The sequence below is a fragment of the Pyrgilauda ruficollis genome, unplaced genomic scaffold (assembly GCF_017590135.1).
Source record: "Pyrgilauda ruficollis isolate IOZ18807 unplaced genomic scaffold, ASM1759013v1 scaffold73, whole genome shotgun sequence".
Taxonomy (NCBI): Eukaryota; Metazoa; Chordata; class Aves; order Passeriformes; family Passeridae; genus Pyrgilauda; species Pyrgilauda ruficollis.
In genome coordinates, this window is record NW_024529155.1 from 444518 (window position 1) to 464198 (window position 19681).

General features: G+C 45.7%; 1 protein-coding gene across 3 annotated transcripts in view; it reads right to left on the reverse strand.

Moving 5' to 3' along the window:
* Positions 1–271: 271 nt before the first annotated feature.
* HIPK2 (homeodomain interacting protein kinase 2) overlaps positions 272–19681 on the reverse strand; it is a 127059-nt gene continuing 107649 nt past the window's right edge. For 2 of the 3 annotated variants that reach the window (XM_041485928.1, XM_041485927.1), the window contains exons 10-15: positions 17590–17732; positions 17048–17224; positions 14263–14544; positions 4412–4659; positions 3246–3406; positions 272–1476 (exon numbers count right to left, since the gene is read on the reverse strand). In XM_041485928.1, the coding sequence (XP_041341862.1) occupies positions 1009–1476; positions 3246–3406; positions 4412–4659; positions 14263–14544; positions 17048–17224; positions 17590–17732 (1479 nt within the window). In that variant the 3' untranslated portion in view covers positions 272–1008. The remainder of the gene's footprint in view (positions 1477–3245; positions 3407–4411; positions 4660–14262; positions 14545–17047; positions 17225–17589; positions 17733–19681) is intronic. The other variant, XM_041485929.1, reaches the window with a different exon arrangement.

Sequence of the window (19681 nt, forward strand, 5' to 3'; positions counted from 1 at the left end):
CCTGGACAATCACATTGTTACATGCCTATGTTATATCACTTTTCTTTGTGCAATCACATTGAGGAATAGTCTATTGGTATCGTTGAAGTTCAACACAAAAGAGTAAAAAGGGGTATGACCTGTATAGTGCTACATTCTACCGGGGCTGGGGGCAGGGGGTTGGGGCAGCTAAAATGTCTCCTTCTATACTAAAATGAGTAGGGATTGAAAAGGAACACTTCCAAAACAAAACAAAACAAAAACCTAAAAAAAATGCAACTGAAATCCAACATACATTATTAGAGATCTTGTTTAGGAATAGCATTTCTCAGGGATTTATCCAGTGTGTTCAAGAAGAGGGAGAAACACCCCCATTGCTTCTGCTCTCAACCAGTGCTGCATGGCCTGTTTTGCCCAGGTGTGTTTAAGTGTAGCAGCGTTAGGCCCAAATTTAAAGCACTGGGACAACGTTTTGTCCTCCACCCTCAGCCTCCCTTACCCACTTTCTTTTTCTGTTAAAACCCCCCCAAACCTATCTATACTCTGGGATACAGATACTGCTGCATAAACCCTTTGAAATGCTGGATAAATCCCTAATCCATATACCTACAGGATTAAAAACCTAATGGATTTCATTTTAGGTGTTCTGGACAACAAATTTCTAAATGTAGCTCACTATTGAATGAAAACAACCTTTAAAAGTCTGTTGGTGAAGTTCTTCAAAAGACAGGACCCGCTGGAGGGTCCTTCTCCTTCTCTGTTTCTCTCTAGTTTGGTGCAGAATGGTTGGGTTTTTTTGTGGTTTATTTTTTTTTCCTGTTCTTTTTTTCCATTTTCTTTTTTTTTAAATAAAAATTGTAGAATTGGTTTTCCCCCTTCTTTCCTCTTTTTCTTTTCTTCCTAAAGTCTCCTTCGTTCAAGTTTCACACGAGCCTCCCATTGCATTGTTAGTTTGTCATGTTCTTCAATACAAAAGCGGCTGCCTCACTCCCCCGGGCTGGGTGCGTCTCTCGCTCTTTATTCCAGTGTTTAGATGTAAGGGTACTGGTTGACCTTGGTGGGGCTCAGTGGGTATCCAGTGTAGACTGTGGAGGCTGGAGAAGCACTGATATAGGTCTGATGGGCAAACTGAGCCTGGTACTGACTTGGGTGGATGGTGGGTGAGGGCAGGACGCGCGGGCCCATGCTGACGGGGACCTGGTGGACGATGCTGGCGGGGTAGGTGGTGTGCTGCACCGTGTGCCGGGCGGAGCCTTGCGAGGCCACCAGGTGCGCGACGGTGCCCGTGGAGCCCAGGGCGGCGGGGGCGGTGTATGTGTACAGGTGGGGCTGGGTAGGCAGGTGGGCAGCGGCAGCCGCGGCCAGGTGGGGATGAACCGTGCCGTGGCTGGGGCTATTGTGCGGGAAAGAGTACGGGGCCTGAGCTATCGTTGGAGTGATGTAGGCTTGCTGTCTCCGGTGACTCCCTGTGCGGTCAGTCGAGATGTGCTGCTGGCCCTGGATAAAGACAGCAACAGTGATAGGTGGTTACTAGACAAGAGATGGCTCTTTACCTCCTCAGTAGTGTCTGGGAGCCTCCCTGCAACACCAGGACAACCTCAGAAAAGTCTCCTGAGCTCCTCCTGACACCCTCAGCATTGCAAGTCTTCCCCTGAAAACGACTGACAGCAGCGGGTCCCTCGCAAGCCCAGGAAAACCCTGTAGTTTCATACATTGACCAAAATGACCCCCAGAAGGTAAGCAAGTCCCCCACAGTTTGAGCTACAACCTGCTGACACAGCTACCAAAAGACACAGCCTTGGATGCCCAGCTTCCAAGAACATCTTCCTCAAGTCCAGTTGCTCAGGCAACAAGTGTTTTTTGTTGGTGAACTCTCTGATGACAAATTGTGGTCTCCAGATAGCTCAGGGGAATGAGATTGCCTAACTATGCCTGGAACAGGCTATTTATTTTTGTTCAGTTTGGATATTTGCAGTTAATGATTTCCTTGGTTAGTAAAAAAAAACACGTTATTTTTTAAGGAGAAAACTCTCAGCTTGATTAGATCCTGCAGGTGCCTGGTGCCCTCATTGTCCTTAGCTAAAATTACATGAGCACAGGAAACTCCTAGCAGTGGGAAGAGACCAATGTACTTTTTTTTCCAGGGATTTTTTAAGTTGTTTCCTTGCATTGCACAAAAATTTAGGGAGTTTTCCCAGTCATTTGTAGTCAGAGTATTAAATTACCAATAAAGCGGGAATTAGAAGACAAGAAGGAAAATGCTCCATGCTATTTCCTTCTACTCTTCCAAACCTTTTCATGCTTTTTGTAAGCACTCTCTGTGCTGTTACTGTGGAAATATGGTAGCCACACCCCTCCCTAACTCTTGCAAAGAGCATCTTGCCCACTTTTTCCATTTTCACACACTTTTATTTAAAATTTGTTCACATTTTAAAATTTCCTCTGCATGTTGAAGAACAGACATTCTTCTCCAAAATAAACAAGTTATTTTTCTTTTTAAAAACCAGTTCTGCTAATATCCAGCTCTGGATGCATACTAGCACCGTCCCCTGAGCATTCCAGACCTTCTCCTCTGGTAACACTGGTAAATGAGCTGTAACTTTCCTACTCTTCTCAAGTCACCTCAGGGAAGAGAGAGGCCCCAGGTGCAGGATGTACAAAGGGCATTATTTCCTGCAGCTCCTGGGAAGATCCCTGAGAGTTCTGATCACAGACTGGGAAATGGCTCAAGAACTACATGCTGCCAAGAAATGGGATTTGTCCAGATCTCAGCCCAGCTTTATCACAGGATGGATCAAACTCATTACATGAGGTCACCTATATAAATAGAGGCTCTGGTTTGCCTTGTCCCACCTGATGGGGACTTGTCTCCCAGTCCCACAGCCAGGCTTATGCACTCTCATCGCTTAGAAGATATTCTCCCCATGGTTACTTACAGCTAAGGAGAATTCAGTCCTTCCTACAGGCTCCTGCTCCACTCCTTTGTGGCTGAGTCACTGCATTTCCTCTCTCATGTTATTCCCACTCACTCTCTTAGACCATCAGGCTTCAGAACACACAGGAAGAGTACCCCCAGCCCACTCAGGGGTGTGATCTGCACTACCTCTGCTGCCTGAGCTGGAAGATCAAGGTCTGCAGTCAAGTAGAAACAAGTTGATCAAACTCAACACGGGGTCCAACTGTCACTAGACTGGAACAGGACAGCCCATGATGGAGCAGAGGTAGGTAATAGCTGGATGCACCAAAATCAGTCTTGGCTGACTTACCTGACTTAGATTTAGAGGCTGCTGCTGCTGGAAATGTGCTCCTGGTCGCTGCTGCCTATAGGCAACGGCTCCAGACGAGCTCCCTGAAGAGTGACCGCTGGTGGAGGTCACGGTGCTGGAGGACTTGGACTTGTAGGAGGATGAGTGGTGACTGGTGGTGACTGTGCCAGGAAAGGAAACACATTTGTAGCTTACATGACATTGTTTAATTGCTCACCCTACCTTTTCCTCACTGAGTCTCCTCCAGAGTGGCTTTTGGGAGGAGACATACAACAGAAGCAGGTTAAGAAAACTGTTTCTCTCAATTAACAGAATACCTCAGTAGGGCTTGATATACACAACAGGCCTGTTCTCCTAGAGGCAGACAAACAGACCTGATTAACTGGACCCAAAGCAGGCCTGGAGCAGGCTTTATAGATCCTTCAGAACCATGAGACAATGTTCTGCCAGCAGAACTGTACAACGCAGGTACAAATCCCAAGGAGAGGAAGGAAAGTATGGTGTGCACAGCTTAAAAAAGCCCTGGCTTGCCTAACGTCAGGTGAGTGGGAAGGGAGGGAGAAGGAGCTGGTGGGGAGCTCACCCTTCCAGCCTTTGTGTTCACCAGCAATGCATCCAAATCAAGGACTGCCAAGTAGCTCAAAGCCAACAGCTTTGGGCCAGACTTCCACCATAAAACCCTTTTCAACACATCACACTATCTAGCATTGCAGAGGTTCTGGATGAGCAAACCTCATCAGTCCACGGTGAATATCCTGGGGAAATGTTCTTCCCAGAAACGTCAACAAGTTTGGATGAAAATTCACATTTTCAATCTCTTATCCGTTTTAATGAAAGCCTACAGAAAGGCAAGGCAGCAAAGGTTCACACTTGCATTTGGGTGCCTTTCATGTCAAAGGTTGAGCTAAAGGCTGCATTCTGTTCTTGGGTTTGTACAGAACTAACTGGGACCAGCACTTGACCCACGACTCCTGAGTGAACCAGGGCACATAAATAATGCAATATGGCTACCAAGAACAGATGTGTCACTTGAGAGAAGAGCAGGAGCACAGTTTCTTTGGAAAACAAACCAACCAAACAAACAAAATGAAACTGAACAATGAGATTCTTCCAAGATAAATCATTTATTTCTTACTGATTTTCTTGACGGAAGAGGTGCAATTTACCTGGTGCCAGGCTATCGCACTCTACCAACACCTCACTGGCCTGGGTTTTCAGTGGTGGCACGATGATCGTTCGGGGGTTCCCACTGCAGTGAGTCTCTGCAACCCCTTTGGTGTCGTAGCTGTTCCCATTATTCTGCCCTGTGCGATGCTGCACGGCGTAAGGGCTGTTGTTGCTGGAGGAATCGGAGTAGGGGGAGTCATGCACGGTGACACAGCTGATGACATTCTTCCTTTGCTTGGACAAGGTGCTGCAACACAAGCAGACAAGTGGAAAGAGTGAACTGGCAATGATTGACTCAACACCACCAGAAGGCTCTGCCCATGGCAGACGAGCTCTGTAAGGACAAAGCACAGCCTTGAGTCCTCTGCTGGAGAGAGGCTGCTTAAGCCAAATCCCGGGCTTCAAACCTCCCTCGTTACTATTCCAGGAAAGCCTTCATGGAGGTCAAGGAGTGAGTAAGATGTTGTGGATAGATCTTATATTCACACTGCTTAGAATAGCACTGAACCAGACTGCCAGATTTATTTTCAGACTGTTTTTTATGTATGTGTGCAGTAGAAGCCCAGCAGTTATACTATGCTTTGCTGCAAGTCTCACCACCCACACAAAAACGTGGCGGTTTCTCCCAGCCTTTCAGTAATGATTTAATAATAGATGCTATGACTTTTGATGCTTAAATTCCATGAATCTACAAAACACACACCATTCTATTTACTAAGATGGTACAATAGACACACATTCTCAATAAGCATTTGAAAATGAGAAAGAAATTAACAAAGTATGCAAAGCTTTTGATTTTCTTCCATTTCTCTGAACAGGTTCTGGGTCTCCTGACTCTAGTGTAGATTATCAAGGTCCTGCTGCAACTAATCTATCCATGACATCAAAAAAGTGATTAAAAAGGTACATCAACACTTTCAAGATTAGTGCTGGAAGTTCATTAGACTACACTGCACGAGTACGATTGGGATTTGCTCAGGCTATTGTGTCTAATTATTCCTCATGGTTTCTCCTTCCTGTTATGAGCTTGTTTAGGGAGAAAAAGAGAGAGTGAGAAAGAGGAGGGAGGAAGGGGGATGGTGAAGATTTGCTTAAATGGCTCACATCCTTGACAGTGCACAGACCTTGACTACAGAAAATAGCTGTTATGTTTCACTGATTGCATTATGTTGTTATGGCAACTGAAGTTTTTAAAATGATGAAAAGAAATGGATCGCACATAAAAAGCTAAGTAATTAGGCTTAATGGTGGAAACAGCCCTAACAGGAACAGAAATGCCATGGAGAAAAAGGAATCTTAACTTCATGAGTGTGCACTTTAAACAGAGAGAGATCTCTTTCCCATGGAGTGTCCTCTCCATTTTCCCAGTCTGGCTAGTCCAGTCCAGGGAACAGCTGACTAATCTGGTCTTGGTCTGTGATGGAGCTGTTTGTTCCCTGGTCTCAGCATTGCTTCCTTCCCAAAAGAAGGTGGAGCAGACACTGAGAACAGTTTCCTTCCAAGGACATTGTTTGCCTTGTTTATTTTTCACAGTCCTAAAGGAGCACTGGTAGGTTCCCCTCAACTTGCCCATCCCCAAAGTCTCTCTGTCACCATTCACAGCCTGCAACTTCCCCCTTCCCATATCCCAAGACTCAGGGTTGAAAATCTATTTTCTTTTCCCTTTAAAGAACACCTTGGGTTGCTGCATTCTCAAACAAGTTCTCATCACACAGATGTTCCCTGGGCTATCATCACAGGGTCCTGGTGTGCCCCGAGGAGGACAAAAGACCACGTTGTTCTACTCATAGTGAAAAACATGTTTTGAGAGGCCCCTGTCATCCTAAAAGATTGTAACTTGAAACAGGGCAGACGACAGAGAAGGAGAGGGAGCTACTGTACAGCAGTTGGAAAAGAAATCCTTCCAGGGGCAGGGATGGATTGACAAGGAAAATGTACAACAGCAAACTCTCTGGCTTTGCTGGCTTTTTTATTCTGGCTTTTCACAAGGAGCTGAAGAGCGCTGGATTAGAAATGGAAAGAGCAGCAGGGCATCTTAGATGGACAATGACTGTGTGTGAAGAAAGATGTAGCAGTTTGGATATGCTGCTATGAAAGAAGAATATTAAGCCAATAAAAATGACTAATATTGCATCAATATTCCTCTCTCCATCAACAGAAAGGTCTGTAATCACACATTTATGAGTATCCACGCTGCTTGCCCTTTGCAGCTACCCTTGGCTGCCAGTTGGGAAGAGAGATATATTCTTTATCTCTGACAGTTATTACACTTTATAAAGAAAAATCAAGTCACTAAAGAGTTTTCTGACAACTGATAAGGTCTAACTGTTCTTTTACAGTCCCTTCCTGATCTAAGTGGCTGAGCTGCTGAACTGGAAATGCTTGCTCTCAGCTGACAATTGACATGAGAAGGTTGAGCCACAGAACTGGAAGGGTAATTTTCTGTGTAATCTGTGCTATTTATTGTTTTAGTATGGGCATATTTTTCACCAGTTTGATTGAGGGCTTGTCAAAGCAGGGACCATGGGATCTTTCTCCTTCAAAGTGTTAAAGCTCCTTGGTTACAATAAAAAATTCAATATAACTGTTTGATTAAATAAGTCAGTGACTCCAAACCCAAACCTTTCCAGAGAAACGGACCATATTAACTCATTTAATGGATGGGAATCCGAAAAGGATCAGAGCTATGGTCCTGCCAGGCCTTATGCAAGTGCTCAGCACTGCTAATATGTGTCATTTCCCAACGTCAACTGGACTATTCCTGTAACAGAGCTAAAGCCAATGGGTAAATATTTGCAGGATTAGGGCCCAAGTGATCAGCCTCTCAATTCAGCAGGCTGCATCATTTCAAACACACGAGGAGTCCCACTGAAAGCAGCTGGATTTCTGTCTCTAGGAAAGGTAACAACTGTGGTGAATGTTACAGCAGGCAGAGAAGTCCTCAGTCTGGACTAATCACACATGCCCAGAGCTCAGCACCTGCTGTACCACAGCCTGCCCCAGAGATTAAGGGTGGGAATTTCAAAAACATCAAAGGCCCAACTCATGCTGAAAATCACTTGATTCACAGGCTTAAAAATACACTTTAATCCAAAATGGAGGGTTTTGAAAATTCAGCCCAGCAGTTAGCATTCCCCCTACTCAAAATCTTCTTGGTAGCCAGCAGCTTTCCCCCTTCCAGCTCCTGCTCAGCTGCTCCTCCCACCTTGCAGTAACCCAGAAGTTATCTGTGTGAGGCCCACGCTGATGGATCGCTCACAAACTATCAGGACTGAGAGCTTTTACCTGTTGACACAGCACTTGCCTACTCAGCAAGCTTACTGTATTCCTATAACTCAGCCACAGCTTTTGGGGATGTTTGTGCTTACACAGAAAAATACTATTGAAAGTCTTGCCCTCTTCCTATTAAGCTCTCTCCAAGCCTGGTAATTGCTTTCCCTCCTGCATGCACAGAAGCAGCAGCAAATATGATTTAGTGGTTTGGAGAGTTGGTCTGTGGTCCTGGCAGCTCATGTGCCTGCCTGCATTGTGTGGGAAGGTGTATTTCAATTCTCCAGAGGAGGGAGGGGGGAAGACTGGTGAAGTGGCAGCAAATCCATCCACACAGAATGAAAAGCACTGAGCCACGTAGGGTTTTTAACCCTTACTGCCAGGGTTTGTGTCCCTCCTTTTTGGGGGCACACAGATAAAATAAGCATTGCTTTGTATGTTTATTATTAGTTTGTGAGTAGTATCCCATTCCCACCTGGTCCTAAAGAGCTTATTCTCAAACTTGGACCCAAACCAGTTCATGTCTGTCCAACATGCAGACAAGAGAGCACAACCATGCCTTTTAAGTAGAAGCAGGTCTTGGAGATGGCTCTCTAACATATACCACCCTCAGGATTGCCCAGCAGAGATGAATGAGGATCCCTATTCTCTCTAGCAACGAGAAGTCTGATAGAGGAAAAGGAAGGAAGACAGTCCATGCACAGGCACTTTTCAAGAAACTAAGGTGGTCACCTGAGATACTGTTAGTGGAAAGGTGCTGAAGACAGATGTTGAGAACAAGAAGTGAGCAGAAATTAAGGAAAGGAAGATGCTGAATTAGGTGCTAAAATAATGCTGAATCCACCTCAACAGCCAAAGAGAGACAACAACTCCTGAGATGATTTTTACTTGCTGAAGGCCCAGCCCAAAAGCTTGGTATGCAGCAGCATCGTAGGAACAGGATCTTTTTTTCCCCTAAATACCTTGAGTTACAGCAGAATCACAGAAAAACCAAGTGGTGTCTAGTGGGAGCAATTCTTCAGCACGTGGTTCACTCCAAGAGCTACAAACCTTTCAGTGCTGCTGACACTGTAGCAACAGAGTCTTTTAGCTCTCAAGGTCACCAGCCATAGCACAACTGTACCTTTGAATGTTAGCTTTACCTCACATCACAAAAACTCTGTTCTAGGTCTCTGAAAACTTAATGACATGCAACCCTTTTAGTTTGCTGCTTCAGAATAATCCACCTATTCTAGGAAAGCATGGAGTCAGCCAACAAAAACTCACACCACAACTGCAATCAGTCTCCTCATGTTGAAATCTTATGCCACGCATAGCTCAGTGTTGGGAACATGCACCCTCTCTTCAGCTGAACCTCCATCCTGACCTGTTAATCTGCTCTCACCTTCCTTGTGAATTTGTGATGGTAAGAAATATTTATCAAGTACTACACTGAGGCCATTTTATTAGGCTGTACAGCATGTGTCGTTGCTATTTAAGTCATATAAACTGAATTGCTGAGCAGGTTGTAAAGGTCCTGCTGCTGAAGGTCTGCTGACAGAGCTACTGTCTATTTCTGTAATTTTAAGTATTAGCTGTATGTCGGTGTCTTCTGGAGATGGAAGGCAGCAATCTTTTAACTAAATGACTGTGGTTAGTCAGTGTATTGCTATGCAGAGTCAGTGCATTACTATGCACAGCAGAACACAGCCACAATAGGCTAGATGTCAAAAAAGAATTTCAAATTATGTTTTGCTCCTTACACATGTGAATCAGCAAGTTGACAAAAACACCTGGTTTGTGCCTACCAGCAATTTCTGTGTGTAAGTCTTCTGAACTGGGCTCCACCACCACTGCACTATGACGTGAACAAGGTGAATAAAAACTTGCTTACGCTCTGTTACAGAGGTGAGACTCACACAGAAACTACAGAGCTTCCCATCCTAAGAGGGAGGGGAAAACCCCATAAGCCCACAAGGATTTTGTGCCAGTGAAGATGGTCAATGAGGCAGTTCCTCAGTACGCCAACACAACAGCAGCAGTCAGTCTGCCTTGTGCAGAAATACAGTGATTACTGTCAGGATCCCATTGAAAACCAAGCTGGAGTGATGTTACCTATGACACCAGCACAGGCAGTGGGGACCTGAGGGGCTCTCCTGCCTCTTTGGAAGCATCCCCAAAACCACCCAGCTGAAGGCCATCATTGTATTGTTTCAAGCAAAGTCATGTTTTCCTTGGCTCCTGCACTCATTGCTTGGAGGGGAGGTCAGCTGGGCATGTCATAACAGCCATGTCCACTCACCTTCTTTCCACCCCTTCCTCCTGCCATGCTCTGCAATGCATGGATGCAGAAATATCCCTCATTGGACCACCAGTGCAGCCCAGTGCCTCCCTCCCCAGGACCTTGTGTGCTCTCCCTCCCTGCCACAGTTCCAAAGTGCCTTTGTGCCTCTCTGTTCCATGTCTCATCTCCCACCTTCTCTCTACTTCTAAGCTTTAGAAATATTTAATCAAGGGAGGATTTACATTTAAACCAGTGCAGCAGGAGAAGCTGCATGCTGGGGAGCAGTTAACCCCTACTATGTGCAACTTGCTGAGTGTGAGCTCCGACCACTGCGACTGCACTTGCACTATCAGTCAGCTGCCCTGTCCACTAGACTTTCTTGCAAGAGCAAGTAGAGAAACAAAAAAGGAGTAAATTTTTAAAAACAAATATCAACCTGCTTCCTGTCTCACTCTCTTCACAGTGCTTTACAAGTAATGGTTAGACCTAATATCTTCCATTCAGAATAAATAACATTTGAAGTTATTACCTTACAGCACAGCACTGGAAGTCTCTTTGCCCTATGAAATCTCTCTGTAAAGTATTCTGAGCTGAGAGTGTACCAGCTTATTAAACAAACAGGGTGACAAAACTGTTTCCTGTTATTATAATGCTCTTTATAAGCTATTATTCCCCTGCTGTTCTATAGACAAAATATCACATGCAAAACTTTGTGAGCAGAAGAAACCAGGTAAAAACAGTTCCATGTGGTAAAACTGCTCCCTTTTTATTTTGACCATTTCAATTTAATTTTCCTATTATTTCCTTACATTTTGAAGGAAAAACCCCTTCATTAAATCAGAAAGGAGAAGTCTGCTACTTAATTAGTTAATTTCCTGGCACTTTCTTCCCTTAAACAAAGGTCAAAACTTTTTGTAGTTTTGAAGTTCTTCCAGATTTCACTGCGTTGAAAAAAACCTCAATGTAGCCAGCAAGAATGCCTTGTTTTTGATGAAATGACTTTTCTAATCAGGAATTTGCCCCCTGAAAATCTCTGGCCATCTCTGTGAGGATGGGCCCTGCTGAACTGCAGCTGAGGTTCCTCCTCGGTAACTGTGCCTTAGGTACAGGGCTGGGGCCCAGTAGATGGCCCCCTTGGACAAGGCTCCACCGAGCAGGTCCTCCAGAGCTCATCTCACACCTCCTCCCCTGCACCTCTACCCAACAGGAGCCCAACATTTTGAGATGACTATCGATTTTATAAAGATTACACCAAGCTACACTCACCAACAGTGCAAAATGAAAAACGTGCTGTCCTGCCTTCCTGATCAGCTGCTATTTCATAAACACATAATACTTCCTACCCTTCAGCAGAAAAAGGAAAATCCTACCCACATCACCATTTTTCAGATTTTTCTTTCACCAATAAAAAATGTGCATTCCCTGTATAAGAAAAGCTCTCTCTGCTTCTGTGGTATTACAGAAAGACTTTTCGGTCTGAGTAAATCCAAGCTGTAGAGCTCCTTTACTGCATCAGCAGTATCATATTTTAGCAACATTACCAGTACTTTTTAAACTGAGGCTGACAAACTCTTAAATCGTCAAAGGATCTCTTACTTCTCACAACCAATCTCTCTACACTAAGGAATCAATAAAATAAACATTTTTAGTCTCATGGGTCAAAGGGCAATTTCTAGCCCCAGAAGAAGTAAAAGAAAGAGGTGCTGTAGCAAATTCAGGAGCTGATTCATTGACAGGGAATGTAATGCAAAGTTACCACTGCTATCAATAAGATGTGATCAGGCAACTACCTTTGATCTGTCAAATGGCATTTGATTTCTATATTCTAACCTAGAAAAAAACTAATGTTTCTAGGATGTGAAAAATAGCACGTTTCAAGGGATTCCTTGAAATTTTCACCCCCACACCACAGCTATTACCCAATATGGTAATATTTGCATATATGAGCCAGACAATGCATTCTTTGCATGGTTTCATTTTCTACTCAGATCCTGAACCTTTGGGCCCTGATTACATTAAGCACATACTTCACTGTCACTCCCATTTTTCTTGGAGCCAAAAAAATAGGCAAGAAAACTTAAGAGGCATTTTCCTGAATGAGACAAACTTTCAATGAGAAAGACTTCAACTTCAGCAGGGACAAAGTTCATTGGCATTAAATGCTGATACAGCCTCCTTGACTGGAAGTTACACTCTCACTCCAGCTGAGAACCTGGTCTTACATCTACCCATGTCAAAAGGTACCAAGCAAATTGATTTTGCTCTCCTGGAGACTTTAACGAAAAAATTCTCATTCTGGCCAGGCTGTTTTCCACCTGTGTCTCCACCTCTGATTTTCCATTTGCTCTGGTTACATCTGCACAGAAAATTTAACTCACTCATGTCCACACAAAGTCTCTCTATGTGGCTCACAAATTAAATCTAGCTCTTAAGCTCTGGCCTTTCTGGAATGCTGGCACCCTGGCACTCTACAGATATGACATATGGATACAAAAAGTAGCCAGGGATCTGATCCCAGGCAGGAATGTGTCTGGAATATGCTTTAGTCATATCAAAGCCAGTTTGTTTATGTATGTCTGGCTCCCAGAACAACTTCCCAAGCCCTTCAGCAGACTCAAATCTTTTAATACCTCAAATTTCCAACTCAGATTTCCATACATGTTCCTGAACTTCGTTCTGTCTCTTTCTAGAGAGGTGCTGACTAAAGGAACTAGTCAGATGGCAGCAAAGTTGAAGCAGAGAAGACAACCACTGGCTGAAGTGGCTGCAGTATCCCAGCTCTTTTCTTCACCCCCCCTCTGGATCCAAGAATGACACCCAGATGGTAAGTTTAAGGATTTGCACATAATGTCCTAAAGTCTGGAATCAGCACTATGGGTAAACATGCTTTAAAAGAGCTCCCATGACCCTTAAGTTTTCAGCATCTCTTTTGTCTTGCCCTTCCTTTCCCAGAAGAGCCCTGGAAGTAGGGGCTCCTTATTTAGTCCCCTTGACTTTCACGCTGGTCTTCATGCAACTCTTTCTGGAAACATGCTTTCTTCCCCCATCTAAGCAAGGAATGTTGCAGCAATTTTTAATTTTTTAAAATTTTTTTATTTTTAAAGTGAAATATGTTACACTGTCCTGTGAACCACTGCATTCATGGCAAGGCTGACTTTGAGAGGTACTGAGCCCTTGCTGCCCAGTGGCACAGAGAGAGGAATGGGAAGTAGTGGTAGCTGTTGGGAAGCATGTTGAGATTCCAGCCTGAATCATATGGCTTTTCTTTACAGATTTTTAGCTCCCAGAGGCCAAATGTGTTGCATCTGCTCTGTGCACATTTGCAGGCTTCACTTATCACCACACTGCAAAGATGCAGAGATACAGAGGGGTATCTCTGGTAATTAAAGGAAAATCTGCCATGGAGTGTGTTTTAAATAAGTAAAAAAATAATCCTCTCTCAACAACACTGGAAGGATAAGGTTAAAAGTTTCCTATCTCAGTTACCAATATAGAGATGGTATAATTATTCAGCTGTTTGCAAAGCTACTTCTCTACATCTTACAAAGCAGAGCGACGTCTTGTGACTGGCATCAGATGGGAAACCTAGAGCACTTGCATGTGATGAAAGGTGCTGAAAGGACAGTCCTAGAAAATTAAGTTCTTTCTCATCCACAAGGGATGGTCAACAATGGCAGCAGTCCTGGGCGGTGCTGTTCACTTGGATGAGTTAATCCTCTGAGGAGCAAACTCAGCCCCCACTTTCTAGCCTCATCTATGCCCCTCTGCAGAGTCAGACAGAAAGCAGTTTCTGCCACTTTTACTATAGTTCAAGGATATTTTGGCAACACAATAAAGATTGAGCAACTCCCTTGCAATATATTTATCATTATTGAGTATTTATGACAGAACCACTGTCTTTGAGAGATTTTAAAAGAAAACATGGAAGAAACATATGAAAGATGTCATTTAATGGTCCCTTCCTTCCAAGCCCGTCTTTCTGTCCTTGTTTTAAATACACGTCTAACTTACAGAGGCTCCTCACCACAGGCTATCTAACATCTTCTTTCCACAAAAAGGAGATAGAGAAAAGTGGTCTTTCCTCTTACAGATGAGAGATCATGGTAAGGAGAGACTAATGGACTTCCCCAAGGTAACACAGCAGATGTACAGCACAGAAGGGAGCATCATCTGAATCTGTAGAGTCCTCTGCTAGTCATTTTCCTCACAAATCAAAGACAACCTGGCTGATGAGACACAAACGTAGCCCCTGGAACCACCTCTATGCCCCTCTCTCCTTCCCCTGCACACAGAGAAGAGCAGAGAACCACTGCTCACCTGGTGGGTGCATGCTTCTGCTCTTCCTCTTCGTCCGTGTCGCTGCTGATGGTGATGACGCTGACGGCGGGGCTGGGGGTGTCGGGGATGACGATCGTCTGCCGCTGCCGCTCCCGCGTGCTGCTGCTGGCCGCGTCACCCCAGCCGCACGTCACCGAGGTGCTGCAGGCAGGGCTGGTGTGCACCATGGCACAGCGGGGAGGGGTGTTCTCCTTCACTCGTTTCGACCGCTGGGGCGAGCTGATGGACTGGGAGGATGAAACTTCATAGGTGGATGCATTGCTGGAAGCGGGGAAAAGTATTAGTTGGTTAAAACTCTGCATGGTTAAGGTGCCCGTTGCCATGGTTTGTGAGTCCTGGTCCCTGATTCAGTAGCACTGATTTATGGAGTCTAGGAAAACTGCAAAATTGGCACAGTCACTTCTTCAAAGAAGACAGTGTCTTGCATCACTTATTCATAATAATTGGCTGAAAAGTAGCTTCTTTTAATAAAAAATTCAAATTTGTTTTCCCTGGAAATTTCCAGATATGAACTGCTGCCTCTCAGGAGTTTGCACTGGGAGGGTAAAGGCCAGCCACAAAGCCCAGACATACAGAACAAAGGCAGGCACAGCATGGCTGACACAGGAGGAAGAACCACCCAAATGATAATCCCTTCCTCCTGCATCCTGCATGGATGCATCACGACCAGATACTTTTTGCCCAAAAAACTAGAGGTAAAATTAGAATTTGCTGTGGAAAACTACAAACACTTATCAAGAAAACTGCTTTTTTAAACAGAAATGAGTTGCTGTTTAAGAATCTTTTTCAATGAACATTTCCTGCTCAGTACTTTATCCTCTAGGACAGTGGTGTCCCATAGATGAGAGCAGGCAGATGGGAGGACATATACTCAGTTTCATTCCTGTGTGAAGCAGCATACAGCATATATAAATCAGAAAGAAATAATGTATTTATTACACAGTAGAGAAACATCCACAGTCTTCCTACTTCAGCTTCCCTGCCTGACCAGTCAGAAAAGTGACACTTGGATCAGGGATCCAAACACAAAACTATGAGCCAAACAGTGCAGTGTGGGTCTACAGATGGGGTTATTTACCAAAGCACACTGACTAAAGCCGTTTTCACTCATTTCCCACACTTCCTTCCTTGGTCGTGTTTCTTTTTGCTATTGAACATCTGGAGATTCAAAAAGGAAGAAAACCCCAAAGTTCTGGTTTTGTTCTACTGAGGGGCCTGGGCTGCATGTTCAGCCTGGCCCGAAAGCTAACAAAAGGAATAGGTGGCATCCATCAAAAGGAAGTCACCCTGGCAGTATATCACACTACACCAACTTACACAGGCTCTTTTGCATAACAAATGGCTGCACAGTAGCATTCAAAGTGCTTTTTGAATACCAATGAGCAGCATGGAGTACCCTCCTCTCCAAAGGAGCACGGTTCCTCGTTTGGCACAAAAAGAGTCACAGTCAATGAAGCTGTAGAAACCCTTTGCTCTGAGTGTGCCCCGTTCCTCCTGGACACAGCCACCTCACCCTAAAGTGACAGGAGAGGGGAGGCCCTGCACAGGCACACTGGCTGTAACAGGCACTCTCTTTTGCTGGCTAGCTGGGGACAGAGCTGCCTCTCTATGTTATGAATAGACTAAGACAGCTGGAGCCCACCCAAAGTAAATCCAACATTAGAGAGCAGATAAATGGGAAGGATTTAAATAGTGGCCTCTTAACTTGAGTTGAACTGGTTGCGAACTCAGAGCCACTCTGGCACCAGTCCAGTCACCCAGGAAAACCACAAGCTCAAGTTTTTGCCACTGCACAAGAGGTTACCCATTTTGGTTCTCTCCCCTCTGCTTTTTGTGTTTTTTTCTTTTAAAAAAGAAGTGTGTTAGTTGCACAGCCCAAAGGACCTTCTCCAGAGCAGCTGCACATACATCTTGAAGAGCCTTTTCCTCTGAACAGGATTACGGTGCTGTGACAGGCACTGCAACCATCCTACCATCTGAGCTGTGCAAGAAACCCCAGATTCCTCCTTCCAGAACCAAATGGTCCTACTGAGAGATGACAGATGCTAAGGACCACCCTGTAAGAGACATCCTTATAAAACGATCCCCGTTTTATGCTGCCATAGTTGTAATAAGGCCAGGGTATAATCATGGGTATCTGTTGCTGGTGTGGACTGGTGAAGACAGGGGCTAACGACCTATGTTAGGAGCTAGAGAGCTCAGGTGGCCCAAAGCCACCCCAGTCCTGCACTCCCTGTGGCAGTAAAGCTCAGAAGACTGTCATCACCCCACTGCTTTTGAAAGGGCAGATCTTGTGTGTGCACATCAGGCACACGCTGCTGAAGATGCAGGCTCCTCCAGGTGCATATGCTGCACCTCAGGAGTGCTTCTTCCAGAGCATGTGGGAAGAAAAGGTGTGGCAACTGGGCACTGCATCACACTGACCTGAGAACACAGTTATGTTTTTAAGTCATTGTGACAAGGCTCTGGGTAATTGCAGCATCGTAACAAGCTGTATGAACAGGGCCTGAGCCTCCCATTCTGTATCTTCTCCAGCCACTAACTTCCACACAAAATGATGCTCTCTGGGTATAAAACACTCCTGACTACCTCCTGGGTACCGAAGAGGTGAGGCAGCAAAGAGCTCCATCACGAAATGTGTGATCCAATCCCTCACGGGCTGTGGAACTAAACCTGTTTTGCCCCACAGGTATCAGCGAGCACCCCTCTTGCCAGCACGCCGGCGTGGCGGGGAAGCAGCCAGGCTGGGAGCCGCAGCACTCACCGTGGAGCCGACTGGTGCTGCTTGCTCTTCCTGGCGGAGGCAGCGGCAGGTGGCTGGCGCATGACGTGAGCGACGCCCACGTTAACGGGCTGGGCGGCGGGCAGGGCCACGTGGCTGGCCAGCAGCGTGGGCTGCTGCATGATGGGGTTGTAGTGGCTGCCGTGGGCGTGCGTGTTCCTGCACAGCGGGGACACAGGCACACGTTGAGAATGCAACCGGCGGCTGCTCAGCAGGCTCCTCCACACAGCCTCCCACCACCCTTCACTGAGGTGCCCTCTCCTCCAGAGCCTGCTGGGTTCCCAGCCTTCCGAGGATGGAGTGTTTTCCCTAGAAAACAGACTGAAGGAGTGGTGTGGGCACAGCATTCCACTCCAAGGGCATGGAGCAGAGAAGTCTCCCACAGCTGTCAGACAGTGGTATCAGAGGTTGCTGCCCTTCTCCCCTCAAGCCTAGCAAGAGGGGAGCTTAGCAAGACCCCAGCCCTCATGGCTCCTCCAGCACCTGTGGGTACTTCAGGGCCCCTCCAAGCATCCCCAGTTTACCTCCAGTCTGCCAGCGGTTGGGTGCCTGCCATGGACTCCGGGATGACGGTCGCGTGCTGGACAGAAGTGTGGGTGGCCACCCCGGTCAGCTGCTGCCAGGCAGGAGGGAGCAGGATCTGCTGAGTGCCACTGGGCCATGCTTGCTGTCAGACAGAGGAAAAGCAATTCCTTAGCAAAAGGCATCGAGCACTGAACATGAGCGATGGTCCACACTCAGCTGGGGCCTCTAATAGTGATCATGGTCATACTATGCAGCTCTTATCACCTTTCAGTCACAGAAGACAAACACTGTTAGGAAACCACAGTATAAGCAGGAATAGTTATAAATATAGAGAATTCAAAGGAGGGGGAAAAAAAAATTCTTGCCATACAAAGCAGCAGCTGTGTTTTAGGTTAAACAGGGAATGAAGGGATCAAAATTTGTTGGCATTTCAAACCAAACATCAAATTTTTTAGCACCTTCTAATTTTGACTCTCCCATCAGCTGGACACGGTGGCTCTGTTATTAATTTCCCCTTTCTACAGCCAGCTTACTTTCTCAAGTAATGCACAGTTACCCATTGCATACCTGTCCCCTCCATGTGCTCTCCAACATTTTCCCCCCTCTTAGAGGGTGGAAAATCTCTTCCCTTTGAGTTGAGCCATCATTCTGCTATGCAGTCACCGCTCCAGCTGTGCTGCCACAGGCATGACTCAGGTTGTCCTGCTCCACTGACTCTATGCAAGTCAGATGATTGTTTTTTGGACATGGGAAACTTTCTCAGCCATGTGCTGCCCAAATGTGGTTCTGGCAGTTTTTTGCTGCTGGGCTAAGGAACTCAGGGGTACCAACTACAGCTCACCTTAGTCCCAACCTGCACTACTGTACTGGACCTGTGTTGTGCTATCTCACTGTTCTAAGGAGGCTAAATTTGAGGGCAGGCTTCTTCCAGGCATGCATTTATCCCCTTCCCCACCCTCACAAGGATTGTGTTAATTGTTCCCATGATTCCCTCCTATCCCCCAGTAACACAAACCCCAAAACAATCCACCCTGCAAAAAACCCCATTTTTTCCCAATTCTAGTCCTAAGTTTGATCATCTTATAACTTTTGTGTTGCTGAGTTACATGAAAAGGCTGCTATAGTGAGGCCCCTCAGCAACATCTGCAAAGGATGGAGAGTTGCAAGGCTCCTGAGAGCTCTTCATCTAGGGAGCCACAACCATGGACTGGTGATGCTTGGAGCAGGTAAAAGGATGAGACAAAGGCATAAAAAGATCACGGAGGAAAAAAGCCTTCTTATTATTCTCTTTTCTTTTTTTACCTCAGCTTTGCTTTAAAAGAGGAGACTGAACTACTGTTGAAGTCAATCCCAGGGGACTACCTGGATTTACTTGAAGACAAAACTGTTTCCTCCCTTTTCAGGAAGGGAATGGAACAAATCTAAGCTCCTTGTCCGACTGCAGTGCATAAATTTAGATGCAGTGTCAGGGCCTAGGCACAAATTCCTCACTTATTAGGTAAGGACCACTGAATCATTTAATCTGCAGATAAGACTTGTCCAGGCTGATCCACCAGCACTGTGTGCTGTGCTTACACATAGAAGGCTTGTCCTGGCAGCTGCAGCCTGTTCCCAGTCAGTGCATTACTATGAAATTTTGGTGGGGTGGTGAAGCAATGCTCTGGCCCTTGTCCTCAGGAGCTGGTGGGTCCCCTGGATGGACCAAGATTGTACTCCGGACATAGAGCAGGAACAACTAATGGAATAACATTTTGAAAGCCAGTGGCAGGACCTCTGTAGGAAGTGTTGTTGGGAAAGAGTTAAAAGGAGAGAAAATCAAGAATCCAGGGTGTTGTTCAAGGGCAGGGGACAGTTCTGGGTCACAACTTGGAAGCCTGCTGGAAAACTGTACAGCTTTGCCTTGTCTGAAGCCGCAGTGAGCTGTGAGTAAAGACAGGATCAGTCTCCTTTCACTGGTCTCTGTGCATACAATATGTGGACCACACTTGCTTGAGAGGATGAAAAGAGACCCAGAGAAGTTACAAACAAATTACTTTAGCCACTGACCCTGATCGTGCAGGCTGCTTGCTCTGCCTTGCGCTGCCTAGCTCC